Raw genomic sequence first — 27,657 nt, forward strand, 5'->3', positions numbered from 1 at the left:
CAACCTGATTCTCTAACTGTGATGTTGTTACTTTTAAATAGAATCATTCTCAAACTTGCAGTCAAATCCTGGGATAGTAATGCAAAAGGTCCTTTCAAACATTTTTTCTTCTATTTCAAGAAACAATTTGCCATAATTCCAAAATTCTTTTATTTAATTCAGATAATCCATCTTACTGCTAAATGCTCTAATAAGGTTTATTACCTATCATGCCTAAGATAAACAGCAGAAAATATAGCTGTCTCATACTTCTATAGGATTTCTTTTCTTTTTTGATGAAAAAGTATGGTTTTTTTGTAATTATTCAATGTGCTTCTAATCAGAAATACAGCGACTTGTATAAGAAAGTGTAGTATCTCTCTTTTGACTGTAAAATTGTTTCTCTTGTTCTTTTGAAGTGCTCTCTTGAACGGATGTCGTTGCCTGGAAATTGACTGCTGGGATGGCTCAAACAATGAACCTGTTGTGTATCATGGTCACACTTTAACAAGCAAAATTCCATTTCATTCTGTAATTCAAGTGATAGACAAGTATGCATTTGTGGTATGTGTGTGTATATATATATATGTTGGTTAAAATGTGATGGTGACTTTAATAAAGCCCAGGGACATGGTTGTTGTCAGAGATTCTCCAGGGTAAAAAAAAATGAAGCAGAGACAGTGCTTATGGCAGGGGGCATTGTTGAAATAAATTACAGGAAAATTGTAGTATCTGTTCTTAATATCTTTTTTATTTTATTTATGGAATGGTAAAAATATCTTGCTGATAATGATTATAAACCAAACTTGGTGCAAGGAATTCAGAAGATCTTAGCTTGTTAGGTGGAATTCTCACCTGAGGTCATTTAAGCAAGGACTGAACATAAAGTGAACAACCACTTCAGAAGCAGTCTGATGTTTTACTCCTTTATACCTTTTAATTTTTTTACTTCACTTATTCTTCTGTTGCTATCAGTCAGTCTTATGTCTTATGCTTGAATTTATGATACAGAGAAAAATGTTAGATTAAAGGTGAGTTTGAGACTTTGTTTTCTATTTCCCCTCTTTTTGTTTTGAATTCAAGGCCTGATAAAGGTTACCACCTACTGCAGTCTTTTTGTAGGATGACTCATTAGGGCAGTGTCCCTTCTGCCTATCCCTGGCAAAGCAGCAAAAGCTGAAGAGCTTTTGGCACTGTCTCAGTCTTTTGTATAGGTTTCTGGCAAAACTCCTGCTCAAATGAAGTCCTGAACAACTATTAAGATAACTTTTGTATTCAGGCCAGCATTATCTGTGTGAATATATACATGTATGATCATACATTTATATGGATTTTTATACATATATATTTATAGTCTTCTCAGAGTTCAGCAAAGCTATATTTTTTCTGTTCTGATTTCTATATAAAATTAATTAGTCTTTGATTTTAAAAGATAGTGAAAACAATAATACGGTTTTATTTCACTGTTCTCCACAAACTATTAGATATAACTATCCTGGTTTTGCTAATACACAGCATAATGTATATAACTATAATACAAACTTCATTTAATAAGTGCAAGTTACAGTAAGATGATCAAATCACAACAATAGGTAATGGTTCATATGAGCTGTCTATCCATGCTAAGCTGTGTTTCTACTAGTGGTCAATAGCGAATGCTCCAGGGAAAAGTGTAAAAGCAGGGTAAACATAAAATGGTACTTCCTATAGAAATTGACTATTTAGGTCCTGCCCAAGCAAAGATTTTATTTGGAGTAGTTGTTTTTGGTAGCCACCAGTATTATTGGCAACTTACAAGATTTAGTTACACAGTCTAAATGGACATGTCTCATTTAAGCTATTCTCTATTTTTACTCAATTTCCCATGTTTCACCTGTCTTGCTTGAGTACTGTGATGAGTAAGGTGTAAAGATTCCCCCCCAAAAGTTTTTGATATTATAAAAAAATATGCATAGCTTGTTCATGTGAAGGCAATGATTTCTGAGCAAATTTTAAGGATACTGTTAACTTGAAATGTAGTCAGTTAAAATCTGTCATAAATTAAAGCAAAAATCCTGGTTTACTCTGTCAATTTTAAATTTAGAACCGGATCTTACCTTTTAAAAACAAACCAAAAACCTCTCCTCATAACAAACCTGTGTAAACAATGGAGGAAATTCTGTACACAAAACAAACACTCTCCCCCACAAAACAGAAATATTTTAAATCTGTGTCATACATTAAACTGGTGGCTACAATTTATGTTTAGCTGAAAGCAAATTTTGCCTTGTTTATCACTGGTGTTTTTTTCATTGTCCTTTAAAATAGATGCTAGCCACTAAAGAAACTATCACTATAATTTGTCAAATGTAAATTTAAAGGTACATGATTATGTCAAAGCTTCCAAGTTCTTTCTATAGGTACATGAACATTGCAAATTTTTTTTCTACTTTTATTTTCCCTTATTTCCCCTTATTGAAATTATTTTTCACACAACTTAGTCATTATTTCAAAAAAATTCATGTACCTAATGTGATAATTCCCTGTTGGGATGACTTAGTCAACAGCTGTGATATAACCTTTAGGTGCAAAAGAAAGAGCAGATATTAGGTCTGAAGAGATGAAGATTTCTTTAATTTGGAAAAACACTAAAATGGCCAACACTGATGTTTTTTATAATTAGGAATGCTTTAAGTCTCCTTTGAAATTAACCTAAATAATTTTTTATGCTTTAGTGTGTCTAGGAGTTTTTACCCCATCCTCCTTTTTTGGCAGATGACATTACAATTCCTATCTTTTCTTTGTAAGTTCATTTGTTGAGAACCACTGTTTCAGACACACAATAGCTAATGCATCATTCTTTAGAAGCAGTGTGTATTAGCTGAGCCATTAATGCTGTGAGAATTTCTGCTTTTTGCTTCCAGGTTGTACTCTTCCCTGTGCAATTGAATCAACCTGATTTTTGGCTGATTTAACACTTATTTTCTCCCTACTTTCTTTACATCCAACATTAATCAGTATGTTAAATGCCTCTGAAAAATTATTTTCTATGGATTGTTGGACAAATACATTTCAATATGTGCTTTCCAAAGATCGGCACAGATATTACCTGGTTTCTCTAATGAAGTAGCGTGTCCTTCTTAACTGATCTTCATTTGATTTCTCTAGTTGGTTTTTTTTTGCATCTCTGTATATATCTAGCCCTGTTTTAACTCCCCTTAACTTCCTGAGGATGCTTTTTTTTTCTCTTCAATTGTGCTTTCTCTTTTATGTAAATATTGTGAGCTTTTTTATTGTGTTATTAACCTGAAACAACTGACTTATATTCTGATAGTTTTGAAAATAAAGGAAAATACAGATTACCAAGGGGACTTTTGCAAGATATTTTAGGAAATCTAGTAGTCCTCTTTTTATTTATTAATAATAAAAGCCTTTAAATTATATTTCCAGGCATCTGACTATCCAGTTGTACTGTCTTTGGAGAACCACTGCAGCCCTAAGCAACAGGAAGTAATGGCAGACTATTTAGAAAGTATACTAGGTGACAAACTTCTTACTTCAACAATTGGTGATACAGAGGTGACTCAGCTACCCTCTCCTGAGGTAATAACATTGCTTTTTTCTCTGTGAAAGATAGGGGGGGAAAAATGGTGGTTTTGTTTTGTTTTGTTTTTTTAATCTTCTGAAACTGCTCATCTGGTGTCTGAAATAGACTTCAGGTGGTAACAAAAAATAATTAAACAACACAAAAGACCCACATGAAAAGATAAAGAAAACAGAAAAAGCAAAAATTATCATGTGGATTGATATGGAAGTTTTTGTTTAAAGGAAAGCTGTTTTCAGTACAATGCTGAAGCTAACGTACCAACATTTTTGCAAAGCCTTAGATCTTGCAGTTCACATCAATCCAAATTCTGGTGCTTTGGATGCATTAAAAGTTTTATTTTATTTTATGTAGAAATACAGTTAAGTATAGTTTGTGGGTTGCAGTTTATTTTGTATGGAAACATGGCAGCTGTAGCAATGTGTCTTGTTATTTTGAACCATACTAACACTGAATAAACCTGTATATCAAAAACTGAGTAATGACACTGAAATTACCACGATTTTTTAAATTAAACTATTATTCAATATGAATTAAGTTATCATAGTGTGGTTGATCTACAGTAGTCCTATGCTGGAGATGCAGTAGTCTAAACACAGAAAAGAGCATCTGCCTTTAAAGATGGCAGATTTATATGTAGAGAATAACTTGCAAAAGATTGTAGAAGTAAGTACTACTGAAGCTGAACTCTGAATCTGAGAGCTATGCAAACACCTGATGAATTTAATTTTGGAAATTTCAAGTTATTGAAACATTGTGTTATAATGAACAGCTTCAATGTTTCTGTTGACCTGTAAAGTCAACATTTTGAGGTTAAACTGAACAATTCTCCCCTCCCCTCCCCTCTCCTTCTCCCTCTCCCTCTCCCTTCTTTTTCTCTGAAATGAGGCTTCCAGTGTTTTAGTTTTCAAAGAGGAAACAAGGTATAAATTTTTAAACAACATTATGCTTTGAACCAAAATTAAAAAATCTTCACTTTAAACATGTTAGTGCATCTGTTTTCTCTAATTCAGTTTTTGTTCCTTAGATAGAAAGAATTTCCTGAAAATTAAACATGTTATTGATATGGAAACCCGAATCTACATTTTTTTTTTGTCGATAACAATGTTGATGGAACTATTTCATCCAGTTCTGTTACTGCAAAAACATTCTCTCTTTCTCAGTGTGTTTTTCCCTAAGGCAGTGTTTCTCAGCTGGTGACTTGAGACCCCCTGGGATATGAAGTCAGAAAAGGCAATTAGATGGGTGTTGAAAATTTTATTGCAAACTAAAACAAATAAATTCCTATTGTTCCAGTCTTTGCACATAATTTTCTTTCAAGGACAAAAGATATTTTTTTTAATTACTTGTAACACAAATACATGCATATATACAAAATAGTTGTTTAGGCTTGTCACTGTTATCAGTGATATATCAGATATATTTTATACCTTTTTTTTTTTACAGTAACTGAAAAAGAAATAATGCAAATGAAAATGTGGGGAGGAAACACTGTCATAAGAAAAAACAACATACTGAGAGATGTATTTTTGTAAAATATTTGTTATGGAAAAAACATTTTTGAAGTTGTATGTCCAAAAAAGCACTAAAGTATTACCATGCTGTTATATTTTCATAGCAGTGTTGTTGTAAATATATATAATACATCTTAATAAGTTTCTCAGTAAGCCAATATATTTTTTTAGATTGTAGATTTATATTTTTTATCTCACACTGTCTGATATCACTTTGCAACCTTGAAAACTGTTCTGTAAATTAGAAAAAAATATGAACTATATTAAACATAACGGTTTGTTTGAAAGCTTCTCAAAGCATAGCTGCATTCAGTCTAATAGATGTCCAGGGATCATATGTCCTCTGTAGCAAACACAAAATCAGTGTACTGCATCTGAATCATGAAGTCACTGAATCACATACTTAAAAATATTACTTTCTATGAGATATGACCCTTACCATATGTTTACTGTGATACAAGGAATTCATACTTCATATTTCCATAGCTTAGAGTTTTCATAAGTCAGGTCTATAGAATTTTTGCCTGAAAATGCATTGCTGGGTTCCATACTTATTCCTCACTTAAATGTATGCTGTTCAGATGAGATCTTTTAAAGGTTATGTGAGATTTAGTCCACATCTATGTAAGATATAAGAGTTACTTAAATAATACCACTGTCCTCAGCTGATTTACAAAAGTCTGAATTTAATAAATAGTTATATTGAGAATGAACAAGGATTAGGATCATCTCCATTTCTCTTAGGTGCTCTGATCAAGCACATAAGAAAAATAATTAGAATTTTATTTTGCAATGGAAATATGTAGTTATGACTGAATTTGCAAATACAGTAGTAAATTTGATGTTTGGCTAGCATCTTTTTTAAGAACCACTTTTTGTCCATGTTCAAAAGGAGTTTAGTGTCATCACGTCCTTAAAGTTTGGGACCTTGTGCATATTCAAGGCCTGGGTAAATTCATTATCATTTGAGTGAGCTAGATGCTGAACTTAGTCTTAAGCCAGCTTTACTTAAGCAGTGCAAGAGAGATGTTACAGAACCATAAATGATTAATTTAAAATGCTGTTTGTGAGGTTTCTCAGTTGAAAAAAATCTAGTTGTCACCTATATCATTTACTGTTCCACCTTTTTTAAGATAGAGCATTAGCAAGAATAGGGAAGAAGCTGTTGCATCTTGTATGACTCTATAGGAACCCAATTGCTAAAGCCATCCCAGGAACAAAATTGTATCATCAGAAGTGTTACCACCAATAACAGGGTAAAGGCATTGTTCTTTAAACGTGGCAGTCTTCTGATTTCTAATGGAAGTCTAATAAAATATAGTAAGTGTCAGGATGATTAAAGTTCATTGTGATTGGTTCAACAGAATGATGTTTGTTGGCGTGGCTCAAGCATTGTAAATACACTTGCTTAGAGGCTGATATGACTGGTACCTTGATAATGCACTTTGAAAAAAATTTCTGTGAATAATGCACTCAGGGGAGCTAGTGCACCTGCCTACGTGGGTACTTTTACTAGCAAAATTCTTATCAAATAACTGTATCTATCTATATTATATTCATAGGCAACAAAAAGGGAAAGCTTTGAAATCAGTTTTGTCTTTTGAAACTTTCCTATGTAACTTATATGTATTTATATGTGAACCTGTATCTTTCATTGCATATTGAAAAAAACAGTAGAAAATATAGCAAAAGGCAACATTTTTTAAAAGAAATCATTAAATGCTCTAATTTAGTGTACTAACAGGTCTTAAGTTTTCTTTGTAGAGTTCTGTTCAGCATGTTCTGTGGCCAACTTACATTCCTTTCACCTAGATTATTAGCTTTTTCCTTAGCATGTTTTATTGGGTATGCTTTTAAAATTTGTTCTAAATATTAATTTAAAATTATGATTTCTTCAGTGTTGCTTCATTTTTTAGACTGTTACACTGTCTTATATTAAAGCAAAATAAAAATAGATGGAAAATTGCTTATATACTAAAATATTTACTCATCTTGATTGTAAATGAATGTGAATGTCACACTAAAGTAGCTCAGTGTTAACATACTCCAAGTCACTTTACCGTGTGTGCGTATATATATGAATTGAATTATTCTGGGTTTAAAAATTAAGGTATTTGGATTAGAGTTACAGTGTTTTACCTCCATTTTCCCTACAATCTTGTTGACCTTCTTTTTGTCATCTTCATCTACCTTGAGTTGATATCCACCCTCTTCCCTTCTGGTTGGATCTCAGCAAGGAAGATGGGAGGGATTGAAAGGGTAGAGAGTCTTTCACTCTTCATTGAAATTAATAATAACCACAGAGACAGTTTCTGTAATATGCTCTTTTAGACAATATTCCAATCTAATAATATCCCTAGGGACACAGTACAAGCCTGTTTACTGCCATGTCTCACATGCCTATAGATGCAATTGGCATACTTCCGTCCCTCAAGTCCTCTGATTGTCTGCATCACACCAAGTTATTGATCACTTAGTTGTCACCTCTTGTGTTCATGACCTGTGCTATTGCCTGTTTTGCTAGGCTTTTTTAACAACCTGCTTGTAGGATCCCTCAAAGATTTGGCTCTGGACTAACCAGTTCAGCCCTCCTTCCCCTTTCATTCAGATTTCTTTGGCAAGGACCTTCAACATCCAGCTTCTCCCTGTCACATGAGACTGAAATATTATGTTTCTTGGGTGGGACATCCTCCTCATCTGACAGCTACTGTTGTTCCTAGTTTTGCTCCTCCTATGAAGGGTTACATGCAAGGCTTCCTTTTAATACCTATTTGTCAATGTTCTTCAAGATCCAAATCAAATGGTGCCCTTGTCTGTACATGAAGTGGAATACCACATAATTTCTCCAAACACTTCATAGAAACATTTGCCAATTACAGGTCCTTATTTAGATCTTGGAGATTTGGAGATTTCCGTGGAATTTTTTTTCTCTGTTGTCTGATCAATCTCCTACTTTCTGTTCTAAGTAGGTTTTAAGCTACACCTTTCTCAGATGAGATGATTGTGTGTGTCTGGAAGAAGGATTAAAATGCAGAGCAAACCCATTCTTAGGTGCTTCCTTAGACCAAAGCTCATGCATGGTGTCTCCTACCATTGTAAGTCTAAGTGAAAATCACAAGGAGGTCAAGAAAAGAAAATTGGACGGTCACTGAAAGCTATTGCTTTCTGTTATTTTGTCAACACCCACTTGCCCTGAAACACAAACCCCAGAAAACTTCAGGAAAAGAAGGTTTTTAATTCTTTGGTCTCAGTCATATATTCACCCTGCAGCTGCCTATACGAGTGCTGTTAATTCCCTGGCATATTACTGTATTCTGTAGCATCTCAACAGACAATTCATCCTCTACATGTGGAGTAGAGGAAAGAGAAGGCTTTTGCGCTATTTACACATACCCTTTATCCAATGAGCTAAACCGAGGCCACCCTTGAGTTTCACCAATCTTTTCTACCATATCTATCCTCTTACCTCCTTCCCACGCAGATATTTTGCCACCCAAAGCAACAGACCCATTACAATCCTCTCCCTGCAGTCTTGGCCACTATGGTGCTTCTAAACAGACTTCATGATCTTCCTTTAATATTCGTTGGAATATCAGGTACTTTGGGTCAGTTCCCACATTAAATTATATTTGACATCACTGACTGGTGCCAGAGATGCTTGCTGATTGCACCATCACTCCTGGATTATGCTGGTATAAAGTGACAGAGTGTGGTGTCTTGTGCAGCAATTTGTATATGAACTTAGAAAATATTAGAATCCTAGAAGTGAGATCAATTTTTACTTACCCTGCTGAATCCTTCCTCTTGAATGGGTTTGACAACTACTGAAAGAAACAAGTCAGCCTCAAATATAACACACAAAAATGAATGTAAACACATTGAAGTTTTTGATGAAGGTTTATTCCCCAATTATTTTGCATTATAGTCCATCAAACTGCCTTATACTGCTGGCATGATTTATACATGAACTAAGGAATTTTTCATTATTTGCAGGTTTCCTATCACAAAATTGGAAAGAGATATTGATGTATTGTTAACTGAAAGTGAAGTGGCAACTACTGTTATTTTACAAGTCATCTTTAATGTTTACCACACAGCTGCAAGATCAATTACTATGTTGTGGTGGTTCAGAAGCAGTTCTGGCCACGATCTCCAAGGTTTCCCCATAGTTATTAAACCCATGCTATCTAAATAAAAATACCTATTTAATAAGCTCCTTGAGACAGATTCATAGAAGGTCTCCAGTACAACTTTATGCTCTCAGGGCTTTTTAAATCCTACTATTAGGGGGAAAACCAACTAACCCCATAACCAGGACTCTTCCTTCACCTTTTTCTTCATCTGTATCTACTCAGTATAAAAAGGAGCTTTCCATATGCAGTCACTGTTTTCCCAGAATAGTCACTGTTTTCCCAGAACTCACCAGTCTGGGTGAACCAAGTACCACAGTCTTTGACATCTAGATATAACATTTGAGTGTATGTCAGAGATTCGTATTGCTACTGCACTTTCTTCCTTTCTCTGTAAAGACCTGTCTCACTGAGAAACTTTCAAAAGTTGGTTGTACCTGGCTGTCTATAATCTCTGACAAATAGGTTCTTACTGACTATCTGTAACGTCTGACAAAAGGGTAATAGTCTGATTAACCTGTGGCTATATGATTCAATTTTCAGTCTAACCATCTCCAAATTTTTCTCTCCCATATCTTTATAGGGTTTTATAGTCTTATTTTCTTATTGAAAAAGTAGGACTTGGAAGATTTTCACTCAGAAATTCAAGATCAAGACTGCTTTAACATATCTGATTTTGTTGCTTCAGTGATGAGATTCATTCCTATTTTTCTGACCTAAAAGTCACATATGCAAATGTCTTGACCAAGTCTTCGCATCAGAAATATCTTTGCTTCTTAGCAAGTCAAAAACATTTCCAGTCCACTGTTTTGCATTTTCAATCTGTCTATGGCATCTACTCTTTACAAAAATGAGAAGAAATATGTTTATATGTAGCATGCCTTGGTGATCACCTCAAAAATAAGAAAAACACTATTGTCTACCATAAAATTTCTGGATTCTCTAAGTTCTAGTGAGAACTTACAGAATTCTCATCTGATTTGTACACTGTTTCTGGTCATTATACTCTATAGTGTTTTGAGGGAGCATAATTTCCCCAGATATGTATTGAAAAAGCAACAGTCACTTACCTGTTATTAATAACTTCCCCCTATCGTAAGGCAACTTTATAAGGTAATTAAAAACAAAACACTGCCATACTTTGTATGTATGACCAGGTAGGTCTTCGGTTGATGGTTTATTTAGTGTATAAAAATCCGATCCTTCTTTTGGCAAGGTATCTTCTTGGAACATGAACTGTGGTAGGGAATCTGTGCATGAGGGCCCTGAGTACACAAGACTAATTATCCTGACCAACTTGTAACCATCTTTCTCTGTAATCATCCTTTGAATTCCCTTCCAACCCACCCACCAGAGATTTAGTTGCCTAGGTACAATGCCATCTCTCATATAGCACAGCTGTTTAGCCTTGGACCAGGCTTACATGAAAACAGCTAAATTGTGAGCAAGAGCCCTCATTTGGAACCTCCACCTATGCACTCTCAAACATTGGCTTGGGAGCTGCATTTTAGCTTAGGCTCTTTTACTTGGTCCTTGCCTGAGCTACACGGTAAGTATGCAGTGCCTGTCCTTGAACTTGCTGTTCCTGGCCTTGCTTTACTGACAGTTCTGCACCTGGGAGGAATAACCCCATGCACCAGTATAGGCTGGGAGATGACTGGCTGGAAAGCAGCTTTGCAGAAGAGAACCTGGGTGTCCTGGTGGACAATTGATCATGAATCAGCAATGTACCTTTGCAGCAAAGGCGGCAAACATTATCTTGGGCTTCATTAGGAAAAGCAAGATGGGCCCAGACTTTTCTCAGTGAAATGGTTAGAGGTAGTGGAAACTGAAATACAAGAAATTTCATTTAAAGATGAGAGAAAGAATTTTTACTGTGAGGGTGGTCAGGCACTGGAGCAGGTTGCCTGGAGACATTATGGAGTGTCCATCTTGGAGATGCTCAAAACCTGACTAGACACAGCCCTAACTCTTATTGGCCTTGCTTTGAACAAGGGGGTTGGACTAGATGGTCTCCAGGGGTCCCTTCCAAACTCAGCCATTCTGTACTCATGTGAAATGGCTTTGACCTTAGACCTGTCTTGTGATTTGTCTGGCAGTCACTGGACTGCTTTCTGAGCTTGCCTACCATCACCAGACCAGCTCTACTTGTCTTACTGTTGCCCTGGTTGGTGAGGTTATTAGCCCATGCCTGCCCTGTTGTCACCCTCAGCTCCTGGGTCACCTTGTGCAGCTGCTGGCCCTTGCTACTCTCTGACTCTGAGTTGCGGCAGATTCTTGCACCATGAGCAGCAGGTTGGTTAACAGTGTTACTTGCAACATATTTGTGGATCAGTTACACCCCAATTTTTTGCCTTAAAAGTCTCTAAGAAATGCAAAAACATCTGCACTAGAACTTTCTCCAAGATTAGTGTCAGATGTAGTTTTGATTGATGTTTGGGAAAGTCTATGTGTGTTTTCATATTTCTCTTATGTCTGATGGAGTCCTCAGGTAAAACAGAAGAAGGCATTGCCAGCTAAGGGTCCTGTTTTTCAATGGGATCTAACCTTACGGCCAACAGTTATAATAGGTCAAGCCTCTGAGCCATTAGCAAATTGATCCTCTCTTTATCTTTGAAGTTTGGCTCCTGAGTGGGAATCTTTCTGGTAGACGAATGAGAAATAATATCTTGCAAGATAGTTTTTAAGGACAGAGTGTTTCTTAGGATACATACACTTTTATCCAGGATGGTCAGGTTTTCACTTCATCCAGAAAATTAGTCTGCCAGTGTCACCCCTTCCAATTTCCTTCTTTAGGTATGTTTTGGTTTTTTGTATTTTTAATACAAGAACATTTAGAAAGATTGTCTATTTTGTGTCTACTACAGAGCACAACACAGAACTGGAATTTTCAATGTGGGGGACTTCTCACTAGATAACTGTATCATATGAAAACTTATTATGAGATAGCTAAAAAGGTACTTCTAATATAATTAATATCCATTTAACTAGAAGTCAGACATTACTGGTAGTATTGATTTGAAATATCTCAATAACTGTGATTCATAAGGCTGACACAAAGACATTCATTCACACTTTTACTAAGCGTGATTGTCTTCCTGAATCATTGAAGAATGCTGGTGTTGGCTTTTTTTTAATAATTGTACTTAACAATAGTGTCCTGTTATTTTCATTCAAGATAAATTTTGTCACTGCCTCAAAAGCTTCCACCATGTTAGACTTTATGGAAGGTGTTGCATCTTTACCCTATATCAGTATTTAAGACGGTAATATAATTCTTGAAATAGAAAATTCTGTAAAACTTTAAACTGATTCTAACCTTAGCAAGATTTTCAGGACTTGATATTCCTCTTACTAAGAACCTACAACTGGTCAGGAAAGGAAAAGAGAGAAGAACATGCTAAATTTAAATAGGGGAATCTATTCTTCTCTTTTTTAATAGTCATGACCCAAATCCAGGATTTGTTCTCTACGTTTCTGAGGACTGAATTTTGTCCCTTTTTACATTAGTTGCAGTGGTCAGAAGGTGGGTTTGCCTGATCCATTCCAAAGTGCTTGTGATTTTGACGTGGAGTCTCGTAGTACTTCAGCTGTTCTGATTTGTGTTGTACATCACATAAACCAGAATGCCTATTTAGTACAAGAACTAAGTTTTGTTCATGTAATTATTTAAATATTTATTCCAATTGATTGTACTTGGAGGCTTTTGCTTATGCCAGCCTTGAAGTCCCATTATGCTCTAGGGAAGGTCTATTATGTTTTACATATTTAAATTTTTTAGGATGCTTACATTTTATATATAAGTACATAGTGAAGATGTATTTTTAAAACAATTTGTATTTTAAATTTAAATTAGAAAAGAGAAGTTATAGTGAATGTTCAGACTTTCAGATCTAGACATTTGTACAAAAAGATGCCACATGTTTAGCACTGCTGATTACCAATTAAAGAACTAGAATTTCAATTAATCACTGGTTTTGTAACCATGTATTTGTTATGAAGTTTTTGAAGATCTGTTTGAAGCTGAGACTTAAAATGCATGGTATGTCTTTTTTCAGTTCATGGTTCACTGTCACTGATTCAGGTTAACTGTTACTGAAATCTGCTTCGGGCCGAAAAATAGCAAAATTTCTTCCTGCTACGGTATTTTCTGTAAGAGTTTTTGAAAAGAGAGCTATGATTTTAAAATGTTATCTTTATAGAAAAAAAAAAATATGTTTGTCCTACCTCAGGGTATTTACATCTTTGCTAACAGTTCATAAACAGAATTTTAGACACTATCTATCTGACTTAAAACTTCATGGCCCATTTTTATATGATGACACAGACTATGGTCTTTTTTTACTTAAAGGAAATTTACATATAGGAAGCAGTGATATATCCATAGAAAGATTTTCCTTCTTTTGTATACCAGGTCTTTTTTTTTAATTTGTAGAATTAAATCTTACCTATGAATAACAAAATGCAAGACAAAAAGTGGATAGTATTCTTTTAAATATTGGGAAATATGAAGATCCGAATGAAAATTCAGAACTCTTTAAAAATATGAGTAGCATTACTCATATTAAAACTCTTCTAAAAATATCACAGGAAAAAAAATGAATGCATCAATAAGAAATGAAGGAATGTTAAAGGGCATCCTTATTCTGAATCACCAGTGCAGAGAGACTAATCAAATCTTACACTAGCATGGCATTGATAGATATTAAGCATAGGATATCTCATTCCACTGGCACACTAACTGCTAATACAAGATCTGAAGTGATAAGGGGACTATCAGCAATAGAGATTGCACTGTAAATAAATGGAATGCCTATTTCTTTGCCTATGGCTCTGGTTTCTATTATAAAGCTTTGGTTTTATATATATGTTTCTATCATCCATGCTTTTCATATTTACTTAACAGATATCTTTAACCACAATATTTCAGTTATATTTTATTTAATGTGTAAGTATTTATTCCTTGTTTCTGTAACCTTCCCAGCAGCATAGGCCTCCTTTTCACTAGTGCATATGAAACTTAAGTAATATTTTTGTGGATCACTTTATCCAAGAACCTAAGTAAGTACTGTTACTCACAGGCTGTTCCTGTGTACAGAGATAGAATGAATGTCTGCTACATAACAGCTGTTTTACTATGAATATTATTTCATAAATCTAAGTGAAATTTATACTTATAGGATTCAGGTGCATAGATGAAAGCCATCTTATTAGAAATGATAACATTTAATGTTGTTTTTTTTTCCCTACATACTATATTATGGAAGCTGAAATATGTCCATTTAAAAATAGAGAAATTGCTTAGGCAACAAATTACCAAACTCTGTTAATTTCCCTCAGCAGGTAGAAGTAGCATGAGGATCCACTGTATAATGACATAACAACAAAGTTTTAATTTGGTATGCTAGACAGATGTGCACAAATGCACTAATCAAATAGGGTAACAAATTTCCAGCAGCCGCAATGATAGCTAAAAAAAATTTCAAGTTAATATCAGATACATGTCTATAAGTCTATATATAAAAATGAATTCATGCATAGTAAAAAACCATACCTGCTATGTCTTACCTAGCCATCACCTCTGACACTTACTTAACTTCCTACATTAATATTGCTCAGTTTCAGCATCTGTGTATCTGTGTGGCAGAGAGCCTTTTTTCCTGTCATGGGATTAGATATTCACATTCTGTTGTGTACTTTGATCCCCAGATCCTGTTTGTTTCACTTGCTTTTGCCTTCTGCCTCACCGATACCTATCTTTACTTCATCATGCTACCTCACTTCATTATACTTAATAAACAGCTTTGAACATGGGTTAAACAATACCTAGATATGAAAACCTACAACTAATCCATACATAATTCTAATTACTACTGTTTAACCTCTTTTCTACAGGCATTAAAATTCAAAATTCTGGTGAAAAATAAAAAAGTTGGAACAATTGAGGAAGGCATGCTCAGGAGAAATCTTGACAGTCATGGTGAGACAGGGGAAATTTCTGACTTTGAAATTATATCCGACGAAGATGAGACTGATGAAAAAGTCCTGCTTTACCCAAAGAGTGATTCCTCAAAAAGAAAACGTGAACGTAGACCTTCACCCCTACCTCGAAAAAAGGCAAAGGTAACTTTTGTCTCAACTGAATTTAGAAAACACATAGATATATGCCAGCTTTTTTTTTAACAAAGGACTATATTAACCTAAAATAGAGACTAAATTTAAGAGGTAGGCTTTAAAGTTATTTAAAGCAATATATTTTGAAATAATATGTTTTAGCTCAAGGTTTCAAAGTTTTCCTGATTCTTACAAGACACTTCAAACTGGAGCATAATTTAGTATCCAACTAAAAAGCAACTCTTCCCTGTGCTCCCATCCTAAACTCCATCTGCATTTTTCACTTTCAAGTCTTGTGCTTCTCCCAGGTGCTCAATACCACAAGATACAGTTGCCCAACTGCTTTGTTGGTCTCAAGGCCCTCCTGGAGCTATGCATGGAGAACACTCATAGCAGTTCCTGATGATGAAGGACAGAGTTAATTATTTCTTCCCACAGTCCACGAGTCTATCTTGGAGATTTTGAAGAGTTCCCATTCCTCTATTTTCTTGTGTTCTGAATTTATGCATGAAATTAGGTGTAGAGTTCTGGTTGTGCTAAAACATATTTAAGCACTTAGAACAGAAAAGGTATTTTTACATTCATCATGTAGAGACTTAACATTAAATACTATTTCTGAAAGAGAGTGTAAAAATCAGATGTAATCTTTTTTTGATAGTCACATTGAACTTACTCATTTTTTTAACCAAGTAGTAATTCTTTGCCATGGAAATCTGTTGCTCCATCAGAGTTCAAACTGCTTTGTTCAAGTTTTTTAAGCAGGCAGGGAAGCACCCAGTATCCAGTCACTTTTGCACATCATGCTTTGATTATCTGAGTGTGGGTAGTCTGGCAGTGCTCCTCAGGGCTCAGTGGTTTTGGTGAGAGGCAGTGTCTCTTCCTCTGTGTCTATTCTCTAAGTGATATGAGGGTCAAGATCTTTGCTTCTTTCTCTTTCCATCTGATATAGATAGATAGTAAAGAAAAATTCTGAGAAAAGATGGAGTCCGAGCAAGGAATTCCAAATTTCCAGATAATAGGGTCACATATATTTGTAACATCACATTACAGACCAGAACATATACCACATACATCTTGATCAACAGCAGCAACAACAGATGTCTGGTGATGTTTCACAAGCAGAAGAGAAAATGGTTTCTGGGGTCCCACTCTATTGGAGTGGGAGTATTTATTGTGAGGACCCACTCTGTTGGAGGGTGGGAGAGCATTTGAATCCACACTCAAGATAGATACCCTAGTGGTGCTGTAGGCTTTGGCTGTATGACTGCCTTCCACATCCAGAGAGCTGTATTATTCAGGAGTTCTATGACAGTAGACTCCTATTGCTCCTCATGGGACATAGCCCCAGAATAATTAATGCACTTGAACTTTGCATAGTTTAAAAGCCACAAGCACGCAAACCCTATCATTTTGTCAGATGAGAATTTGCCTTCAAAAGCTTAAATGGAACGTAAACATCATTATCACCATCAGCTCTTTGCTGGCTACTACCACTGATTAGCTCACAAGTTCATGCTAAGTAAAATGAAGCTGTCACATAGTACCTCAGTTTAACAGATAAGAAAGACTGGTAGAATTTCAGTCGATTCAATGTACAGCAGCCTTTGCTTTTACTTGCTTTGGTAATGGAGGAAGACTAAACAGAGACTTTGGCGAAAGAACTTTCCATCTTAACTAAGAACAGAGTTTTCCTAACTGCAGAGCAATGCTTGGAGAAATATACCTATGATTGATTTGCTTGGCATGGTAAAATATTCTCCTGTTATTCTACATTTTGTAGTTGAGTTTGTACTATTGATATATAGATTGTCCTGCTCTTTTTTTTTTTTTTTTTTTCCTCCAATACTTCGTACCAGTATACTTTTTCTGGTGCTTTATGTATTTAGGAATATAAAGTTGGACATGAATTTTAAATGAGTAATGTTAAAAGGCATGAAAAATGGTGTTAATTTACATACCAGTCTCAGAAGTAGGGAAATGATAAAGCTGTCCAACAGAACATTGTGCTAGGAAGCATTGGAAGCATCTCTCCATTCACACAATTGCTATGACGAACACAAAGACAATAACCTTAATTGTCTCTGACTGGATAAACTCTCACTATTAGAAGTTGCATCTTAAACTCAAATAATCTTTAGCTGTGATGCATTTTCCCATGCTTTAGGCATCCAAAATGATAGTTTCTCCTGAATTGTTAATATTAATAATGAAATATGTGTTATTGTGATTTTTTTATTCTTCCATTATTTTATATTATGATTATTAGGTGAAGACAAAAATTGCCATTATGTTGTCGGACCTTGTGATTTATACCAAATCTGAGAAGTTTGTGAGCTTTGAGTATTCCCTAGCTAATCAGAAGTGCTATGAAAATAATTCAATTGGAGAAGTTCGAGCACGAAAATTTGTAAAACATTCAGGTAATTTCTTTTGATTTAATCAGATAAAAGTTACAATGTTGCTATTGTTCAATGTGTAGACATTGGAAGGGTTAAAATTTTATGAAACGCATGGTGTCCAATTTTATTTGGTTGCTTTTATAACATTGTTTTAGAAATATCTTGTCATTTGCACTGCAAAACGTATTAATACCTTTTGATTTATTGTTTTCTGCATCAAGTAATTTACAGGTTACAGTCAATACTTGAAAATGTGTGGAATAGATCCCCCCCCCCCCCCCCCCCTTATGATCTGTGGTACTCACTGGAGTTGGGCAGGCAGTAGCCCTGGCTTTGATGATATCTGCAGATAAGAGAATCCACACTGACGGAATGAATAAATCCTACAGCAGGCAGTTTGCTCCACTGGACCAGATCTTTCATACCAGACAGATTGGGTTATTCAAAACTCATTCTGTGTTGGAGTGTCTCCATTTGGTGCAGCCAATACAGTGCAGCCTCTGCTGTTTTGACTCCAGCTGTCTGCCAAGAGCTGCCTTAAGGGAGTGTTAAGAAGAACGATCACTGACCATGAGAATAAAGTCTGCCACAGGCCCATTCATTCAGGGCCAGCTCAGCTGACATCCAGCACTTTGTGGAGATGATTCAATGGTTGGTTAGGTGAATGGTGCTGAACAGTATCAAAACAAGCAGGCTTTTGCCAGCCCTCCATAGCCAGAGTCCTCTTTGGTCCCTCTAGCAATCTAGTAAACATAAAAGTAATTCTATTAAAAAACAAAAAAAAAAAAAAAAAAAAAAAGGGGGTGGGGGGAGGGGAGGGGACGAGGGGAGGATGGAAAGGATCAGAGTGATGACCCTGGAAATGCAAAGCTTTCTGTTTACTGAACGGGAATAGTGTACATAGAAGTCATCTGAAGTTTTCCACATCTGTGTAGTTTATGCCTTTGTCGGAGGGAACACTGCTAGGAGAAAGAAAATCAACTCACTTGAGTAGTTAACATCTGAAGATTAAAAAGGAAACAATTAAGTGTCTTTTAGAAACCTGCTGTTCACTGGTCTTGAGATTATTCAGTGATTTTATCTAAACCTCAAAACAGCAGTCAAGCTAAGATCAACTTGGGATGATTTTTTGCCTATTGAACTATTAAAGAATGAGAGGGCTTTCTGATCAATTTCCTATTTTGTGTCTTTTAATTCTCCATGACAACACAGTGAGCTTTAGTCTAAAAATCATATATTTACCTAACTAAGAGGTGAAGAAACAGAATATTTGCATGAAGGAATGATTCTTGGTTATTGAACGTTTAACAAAAGTCTGCACTATACACAGAAATACTGTCAGATTCAAATATACACAAAATATTAAGGTTTTAAAATAGGATTTTAACCGTATCGCAAAGTGGTGCTAAAATAGAAATATATTTATATAATATTCTCATCGTGTAAAAAAAAGTAAAAGTTGCTGGACCAGATTATTATATTTTTATTATTATTTATTCAAATAGGATCTCTTCACTAATGAAGTTTTTTTTACCAAGGTTTTATCATTCTGTTTTTCAGCTAAAGAGTTTGTTTCACATACTTCAAGATTCATTACAAGAATCTACCCCAAAGGAACAAGAACGAACTCTTCGAATTATAATCCTCAAGAGTTCTGGAATGTGGGCTGTCAAATGGGTACGCACGTTTGCAGAGTTTGTTGCATTCCAGGCTTTGCAAAGACTATACAGATACAAGAGTTTTCCTTCCCATAGTATTTTTTTTGTATTATGTAAGTTACATATTTTCTCTCAGTGGCATCGCTTTTGTTTTGTGTTATCTAAACTTCTCCTTCAGTCTACATAACCCAGTAATTTTTCCTCCCAGAATCCAGGAATTCTGGTATATAATAACTAAGGGGAATATTATTTTAATGTATTTACTTTTGTAATCAGTTACAATTAGGCCCTAGCTAATTATAAATATCACTTTCTGTTAAATAGCGGTATCTTATCCCAAATATCCTGGTTTATTATAATTCATTAATTTCTTTAAACTAATTTTTTTTTTTAATTGGATAATAAGAAAAACACTAGTAAGAAGAAGCTTTGAACCTTGTTTTGTATTACTCCTACCCTAAGGCTAAACAAAGCATGATTTTATCATGAAACAGTGTAGCAAAAACACATCTATAAAGAACTTTCAATAGCTAAAACAGAATTTTCTTCTTTTTCTTCATATATTATCTCCTTTTTTATTAATCATTCTATGATATTTATCTGTGGGTGTCTGTAAGGAGAGTCTAAATGACAATTTTTATTTTACTGCCTGTTTGGGCTGAAATTATCATGTTCAGTGTGTTACCTTAGCTTTTGAGGTAAAAGTGAGCATGCTATGCATTAAGCACTGTACTGCCCCCACCCCCCCAACTGGAATATACCTTTCAAGAAAATTAAAATAGATTACATTCTTTTGCATACTGTATTAATCAAACTCCATACCCTCCATGCTTATTTGTCACCTGTGGCTAAGGTATAGAGCACGTTTATAAGAGAAAATGGGAACACTAGCTGCTGCTTCTTTTTTTCTTTCTTTCTTTCTTTTTTTTTTTTAACTCCTTTTTTTGTCTTGTCTTTATTATTTCTCTTTTAAAAAATATCATTCTTTTTCAGCTGAGGTCTAGCACTCTTTATAGCTACTTTGTAGTTAGCAAGGGAATAGAAGCAGCTACCTGTTTATCTAAAGGTGGAAATTATTGGAATGAAATTATATTTGCTTTTTCCTAAGATTGCCCTATAGCATTGAATTAGAGGAGGTGATGGAAACCTATATATGTGTGATTTAGGAATTTTTACACAGCAATGGAAGCCTCATCTAAAGGATCTGTAGGTTTTCAATGTTTTTGTGTGACTGGAGTGGCACAGATGCAGGAGATGTGAGCACAACAATTAATATTTGTGCCAAGAATTCCCAGATTATGATATGCTACTGCAAATAAGCACTCAAGTGCTCCTGGTCAGTGGAATATCCAGGTACAGTTGGGAGCTTCTGGGAGTCTCCAGTGACTGTGTAGATGCAACGTAAGTTTAACATCTTTCCAGTACAAAGCCTATTAGTTCCCTGAGCAATGAAATAACAATAAATTCTGTTTCTCTTCATTTCAAGTTAGTTTTTAATTTGAAATTGTTAAAAATCAGCATGGCTTCTGTTCTCAGCTGGCTTTGAAAAAACCTCTCACCTGGAAGCACTTTACTCCTTTTTAATGGCTTCACAGGCAATTTGCCTTCATCTTTTTGTTCTTCAGTTTAAAAGATTCTCAGTTGCAGAATATTTTTCTACATCAGTCTGCTACACCTTCTTCAGCCTTAGGTAAAGTACAGAACAATATTTTTTACATCTATATATATATATATTCTGTCCTTTATTCTGATTCTATACCAAGGCCACCTGAGGGATACTGTGGGGTGAGCAGGGCAGTTTGCCATAGGCTCCCAGTTTTGAGAGGTGAAAGGTATGGTCTTATCTTGTTATATTACAATATACACTCATATAGAGACAGGCATGGGTTTCACTTTGTCTGTAGGGCCCTGGAGTTTATGTGCACCCTTTCTGCAGGCTTCCTTTTTCACTTGTTTCCTTTCTCAGCTCCCACAATACATTCTGCTTCAAGTTACCTTCTCGGAAATATTTTTAACAGTTTGCTATTTCCAATCAGTCATGCACATACATATTATTTATTGTTTAACCCCCTAATGTATCCCCAGCTACTCTCCTACAGTTATAGAACTTAGGAACATCATGCCTCAGCTTTCACTGAGAGGTTGCTGTTCCCACATCTGTGGCCCTGACCACAAGCAGTGGAGGACATCCCCAAGCCTAAGTTTCTTACAATTTGCTGTTCCCACCCTGAGCTATGCCGTGCTGTCAGTGCCACGTGTTGAAGGTAATGTGGGAAATAACGACTAGGGAGATTGCATGAATCTGGCCACTCAGTGCTGACTGTTCTGTGAAAGAACTGAAATGTACTTGGACCCCTCATAATTCTCTCATTGTTACAAATTCTGCTTCTCATCCTGACTGTTGTATTGAGGTATAGTTTTACAACTACAGTAGGAGTAAAAGAATTACTAGTTAGTATAATTTTTTTGTGTGTCTGTGTCATTATAAATGTTTACTTAAAGTACAGATTTGGACTTGGGCTAGGCTATTGCTGGAAGTATCTTGTCATTACCATACCATTTGAAATTAGTTTGATTATATTCTGTCATTGTTGTTGATCCTCACCTAGCCTGTTGTCATGCTATTGCTGGATTATTTAGCTGGGGTGGTGCAATCTCTGTATACTATCACCTACATTGCTATTCAAAACTAGTAAGTTTGTTTCATGCTTGGAGGAAGCATTGGCCAGAGGTCCTTAATTTAAAATTGAATTAATCTCTCAGGCTTATCATACTGCAGTTTACTAGTTTTCTTTGTAGCATGTAAATCTCCACACTGATCTCTGCAAAGAATATCCATTTGTTAGATCTCAAACAGGACTAAGTCTTTCAAAATGGCTACATTGACTGTTGACTCAGAGTATGCTTTAATGAAAAGTCATTCTAAACATTTGTATACAAAACATATGATTTTTTTTTGTGTAGAGGGCTTTGGGCCCCTTCCTGGAAGAATTAAAAATATGCAGGAAGTGGTTAGATCTGGCCCTCTTGGTCACATCATTTGAATCTTCATTTAAAGAAACATTTTTCTCATGGGAGTAGGCTGATTATAAGCAATTCTTCACATATATTATTTCCAAGCCATGTCAGATCTATTCTTGATTCCCTAATCTGTTTTAGATAACTGTTTGGCAGAAATATAACTGTGCTTCACAATGCAACTCCCAAAGCTCCACTCAGTGAATCTTCTGCTGCTGTCCTTCCACTGATTTAACACAGTTTTCTTCAATTTTTGTGTCTGTCTTGTGTCCATATAGCCCACATACCCTCCCTGTCTCCCTGCCATTGCACTCTGCACCCATGCACAGAAGTAATCCCTCCAGATCCCTACTACCACTTTCCTAAAACTGTTCACGGGACTCTCAGATTTCTCTTATGTCACCTATTCCCCTTCTTCATCTCCTTTTACCCTCCCCACACCTGCTAGCTTACCCTTCTCACTTATCTTTCAGTTCCTCCAACATCCATAACTGTTCAGGCTGGGCAAAGAAAATATATTAGGTTTTGTTCAAACAAGAATACTCCCTGCCAGGCCTCTGCATCATGTAAATGATGAGAGTTGAGTTATTCCTTCACTTCCCTTAGTGATAGACCCAAAACAGTGCTCTCTTCTGTACCTTGCCAGCAATTTTCTCTAAATTGGTTGGAACATACTAACTTGGAGTAGCCTGGCACTCAGCTAAAGCAGGATGAAATGGTTCAACAGGCTCAAGATTTGTTGGGGCTGAGGACAAGAGCTATGCAATTGCATAAACCTAATTTCCAGAGGAAGGCAAGTTAAAAAACACATTAAAAATTACAGAGTTTTCACAAAATCACTTTTGGATATCACTGCACACTCAGTGTCCATTCTGTGAAAATTGAGACTCATAAGAACAGGATAGGTTTTGTGAACAAAGAGGTCTTATGGAGAAAAATACCTACGATAACTTTTTATAGTCTGGGAAAATTAGTATGCCTCCTGCATACAACTGCAGTGTGGCACTAGAAAGAACTGGTTTGGCATATCCATATCTCCTTTTTATTTAGTAAATAAAATGGAATGTAAAGATTTATGCAGGGAAAGAAAATTCAGGACAGTTATTTAAATAAACAGATATCAGTTGTATTATATTGACTGAGAAAAACAGAGGAAAAAAAACAAACCAAAAGAAAATCTCAGTGGAAAAAAAAAAAAAAAAAGGCTTTAATATCTTTTTTGAATACATCCTTTGCATGCAGTAGAAAACATTATCCCTGTATCAAAACAAACCACAGGAATGAACAAAACATGTCATAAGTTACATGAGAAAACCATGGTGTGGCAGATGATACACAATTTTGTTTTAGAAGAGGCTATATAGAGCATAAGTTTTCTGGAGCACTCATAAAAATTTGTATGCTACTGTGAAGGTTCCACTACTTGTATGGTGGATTTTTTTCTTGCTTTATATTCTGTTTTGGCCTGTGACATCGAAATGGAGCTTGGCAATTTTGTCACATCTGTTTTGTGGCTAAATCTTGTGTGCAATAATATGACAAAAAATAATACATGAAAAGATGAGTGCTAAAGAGTTCTCTAACTAGTTCTGATTTAACCTCTGAAGCTAGCTAGGGAAAAGAAACCCACTTACTTAGATCTTGGTATGCCTCACCTGTGCAACTTAAAATGACTGTCAAGTCTGACCTTGCTTGGGTTCTAAGTGAGTGAAAACTTAAAGAAGAGGCAAACTTTGGAAAGCCTCATAAAGAAAAAGAGGGCATAGGATCACTAATTTACCTTGGAATTTTCAGTTGTATGTTTCCTATGAAACTGTTTTCCTTTCTCGCTTGACAAATGGCAAAACTGGAGACAACAGGACTGATTTTTCTTTTTTTCTAAATAAACAGATTATGTTTGATCATGGGAATTTTAGATAATCTCTCAATCTTACTGAACACTGTACATTTTAGAATATGTGATGGAGTGTCAAATTTAGTAAAGGAATTTATGAAATAATGAAATTGAATTTAAGGAAAAAACACAGGCTGTTCTATTAAAAGAGGGTGGAATACTTATTCTTATAGATTTAATGAGTTTTTCATCATGATAATTTTATACTCTTAGTTATTTTTACTGGAATTTTTTTATAACAGCAGAAGTTTAAAGCAAGCATTTTCTATAACATGGCTTTTTCAACAGCTAATGTGACATCTGAAACAAACTGAGAATATTCATTACATTATAGCTTTGAACTGTTGCTTGAATTTCTAGTGAAATTTGTGAAGTGACATGCTTTAATGTTTTTATTTTTATGTCCACTTAGGTTATTAGAATACCTCAAAGCTCTTTGCAGAATACATTACTGCAGTTAGATGCTAAGTGAACACTCTTAATCTAGCATTGTGATCCTTAAAACCTTGCAGAAGACTTAACTCTAAATATTGCGTATGACATGGAAAAGACAGGTATATCGCAGCATTTCATCTTTGTTCATTCTGCATCTAAAAGCCTAACAGTTAGTGTCCTGCCATTAAACAAAGTTTCAGCTATCTTTCCAAAATGGGGTCCAGATTTTGTCCCAAACTAAAACACCTCTTCTGCTCAAAAGCAGGAGATAAATCTGACACGTCATGCACCTCATGGCAAAAACACACCCAGGCTGTTCTGTAAAGCTACCCTTCCAGTCTAGAGCTCATTCTCTGTTTGGGCTTGCTGTGGCCTTATCCCACAACTGACTCATGGAGAATGTGCTGTAAGAAAGACAGGAAAGCTAGCTCCCAAGCCAAGCAATGCCCTGGAAGAATGAAATGAGAAGTCATAGAAAAGTATCTCTTGATTGGCCACTCCCTCTTGTTGAGGTTTCAAGGACAGGACTAGTCATCATAGGTCAGCTGCACAAAAGACACGGGGGTCAATACCTATATTATTAGTCTTCCTAGTATGGTTTTAACAGTCTAAAAATTCATCTTTAGGAAGTGAAAACTAGATATTGCACAACTGACATAAATCTTTCTAAATACTGTTGAATAGTGTGTTGTGGAAAGATAATACTAAGATGCCAAAAAAAGAAGTGTGTTTATGATTAACAAAGTCATGTATTTGGAAAAAAAGCCACAGCTGTAATAGGCCACATGACTATCACGGTTTATGGAACCCCCAAAATGGGTTCCTTCACCTCTTACTGTTTGCTCCCATAAGTCCCCAGCCCAATGAGACAGCTATTAGAATTGCAGACTCCAGGGATATGTTTAATGTCATAGTTGAAGTATGCACCCTTCTTGGTTATGTTGTCCCTTAAACCTCATTGATTAGATCCTCACTAGCTATAGTGGGACAACACATGTGTAGACACCTACAAGTTAGGTGGGACAATATCACCCTGATACATGAAGCTACCTAAATACGCTCACCTTTCCTTTGGAATGGCTCCAAGGGCTGGGAGGTATTCTGAATAACAGTTTCATGTTTCTCTTGCAGGAACGTCTCTAACTGCCAGGTTTATGACAAAGCTCTTGGGCTACTTTGGACCCTGCTTCTTTTTAGGCAGGTTTTTTTGGTGTGTGTGTGCGATAGATACTGGAATTTCACTTAAAAGCAAAGACAGACAGAAATTTCATTTTATCATTATTTTTTCCAGCTATCTTCACAAAATCCACAACTGCAGACAACTAATAGAATACTAAATAATTTACCTGAAGTCTAGTCAATTTTAAAGACAGAAAAAATTGCAGGTACACAATTGTCTCTGAACTCTTTGTTGACTTTGTTCTAAACCCTCTGTTAGAGACCCAAACTAAAACAGGAAAGGGAAGCTGATAATATACACTTTTTTGCCAAGAAGCACAAGGCAAACAAATTTTAAAAATTATTTTGGAAAAGTGTCTGTTTCAGGTGTGAAATGACAACCAAAAGATGCTCAGCCTGAAGTGTAACTTTCAGATTGGCACATTAATTAAATAGCAAAAATCAATTTAGATTTTAGATTTGATAGTTTATCAGAAATGCTCTATGTACTTTTCCCATGAGAACCTCACAAGAGAGGATCCCTAATTGAAACCAGTTGCAGATATACTTGGACAATGGATGATTTTTAATCACCTGACACCTTGTTTCCAGTAGAGCTACTTGTAATTAAGTAGGAAAAATGTCAGCAATTTTGAACATTAGAATGACTGAATTCTTAACATTTCTAATGATAGTGTCTTTAAAGCAACAGTATTGAATTGGCCCAAAGATAAAAAGGACAGACTGACTGCACATGCTGAGCATGATGTGTCAGACAGTTATGCATGTTACTCAGTTCTCAGAAGAGTGGTCCCTCTTACTGCAGCAGAATACCTCATGTTGTAAGTCATTCATAAATTAAGCTTCTGTGGAATAAGAGCATCCATTTCAAAATGCGTCAGTGATAAGCAAAGCCAGAAATTATAATCAAGCTTAATAAAATTTGGAGTCTGAGTAGCTAAAGCCCCATATTATTCTGTAAGGAGAGGGAAAAAAATACATAGTTTGACCAAATTTTTTGGTCAGAAAAAGAGATGAGAGATAGTTTGTATGCCAAAATTTATATGAACAAATTAATCCTGCTGTGTGTTGTGAGGGAACCAATCACTCTATACCTTTCCTTATTCGTAAAGTTTGGGTGGGATCTCACCTATTCACTGGCTTGGCAAGAGGGCTAAAGCTGCACAAAGATTTAAAAAACTCATACAGCCCAAGGCGAAGGGGATGCTGAGGACATGTAAAAGACTGACTTTGGACAGTATGTCCACAAGCTTGAATTAACAAGCACCCAGAGATGGCAGTGGGGATCAGAGTGACATGTCAAGACAGGACCAGAACAGCAAGTAATGCTCAGGCTCGGAGCTGCCCGAGGAGGCTGCTGTAATTTGGCAGAGAGTGTTAATTATGCTGGAAGTCTTTCTAGTTTCTCACACAGACCCAGATGAAAAAGGTGTTTAAAAACTACCATGTTCCACCATTTTTTCAGCTTACATGTTCTGACCACTTGGTGATAGAGCACATTCTCTTCCTCACATCTGCTCTTAGTGAGAAAGGTTTACAGGGTAATATAGTATGCATTGTATTTCTCTTATGCAAACTCCATCAGGCTGCATATTAGATTAAATAATATTTTCAATAAACTAAAAGGGAAATATTATTTATACTTAAGGACGTTGTGATAGTTAATGTTTGCACAGGGCTTAGAAATTGGTATTATATTTATCATTCAGATGATGAAGGTATTATCACATTTGAGTTTGATAGAATTTGTTTAC

The 27,657-nt window shown here is 35.6% G+C and overlaps 1 protein-coding gene across 1 annotated transcript in view; it reads left to right on the top strand.

The window, feature by feature from the left end:
• PLCZ1 (phospholipase C zeta 1) overlaps positions 1-27,657 on the top strand; it is a 58,622-nt gene that overhangs the window by 16,937 nt on the left and 14,028 nt on the right. Inside the window, exons 5-9 of the mRNA XM_049821676.1 lie at positions 399-543; positions 3,409-3,561; positions 15,102-15,338; positions 17,593-17,740; positions 19,280-19,396. Of these exons, the coding sequence (XP_049677633.1) occupies positions 399-543; positions 3,409-3,561; positions 15,102-15,338; positions 17,593-17,740; positions 19,280-19,396 (800 nt within the window). The remainder of the gene's footprint in view (positions 1-398; positions 544-3,408; positions 3,562-15,101; positions 15,339-17,592; positions 17,741-19,279; positions 19,397-27,657) is intronic.

Source organism: Accipiter gentilis, chromosome 18 (assembly GCF_929443795.1).
Source record: "Accipiter gentilis chromosome 18, bAccGen1.1, whole genome shotgun sequence".
In the NCBI taxonomy this organism is placed as follows: domain Eukaryota; kingdom Metazoa; phylum Chordata; class Aves; order Accipitriformes; family Accipitridae; genus Astur; species Astur gentilis.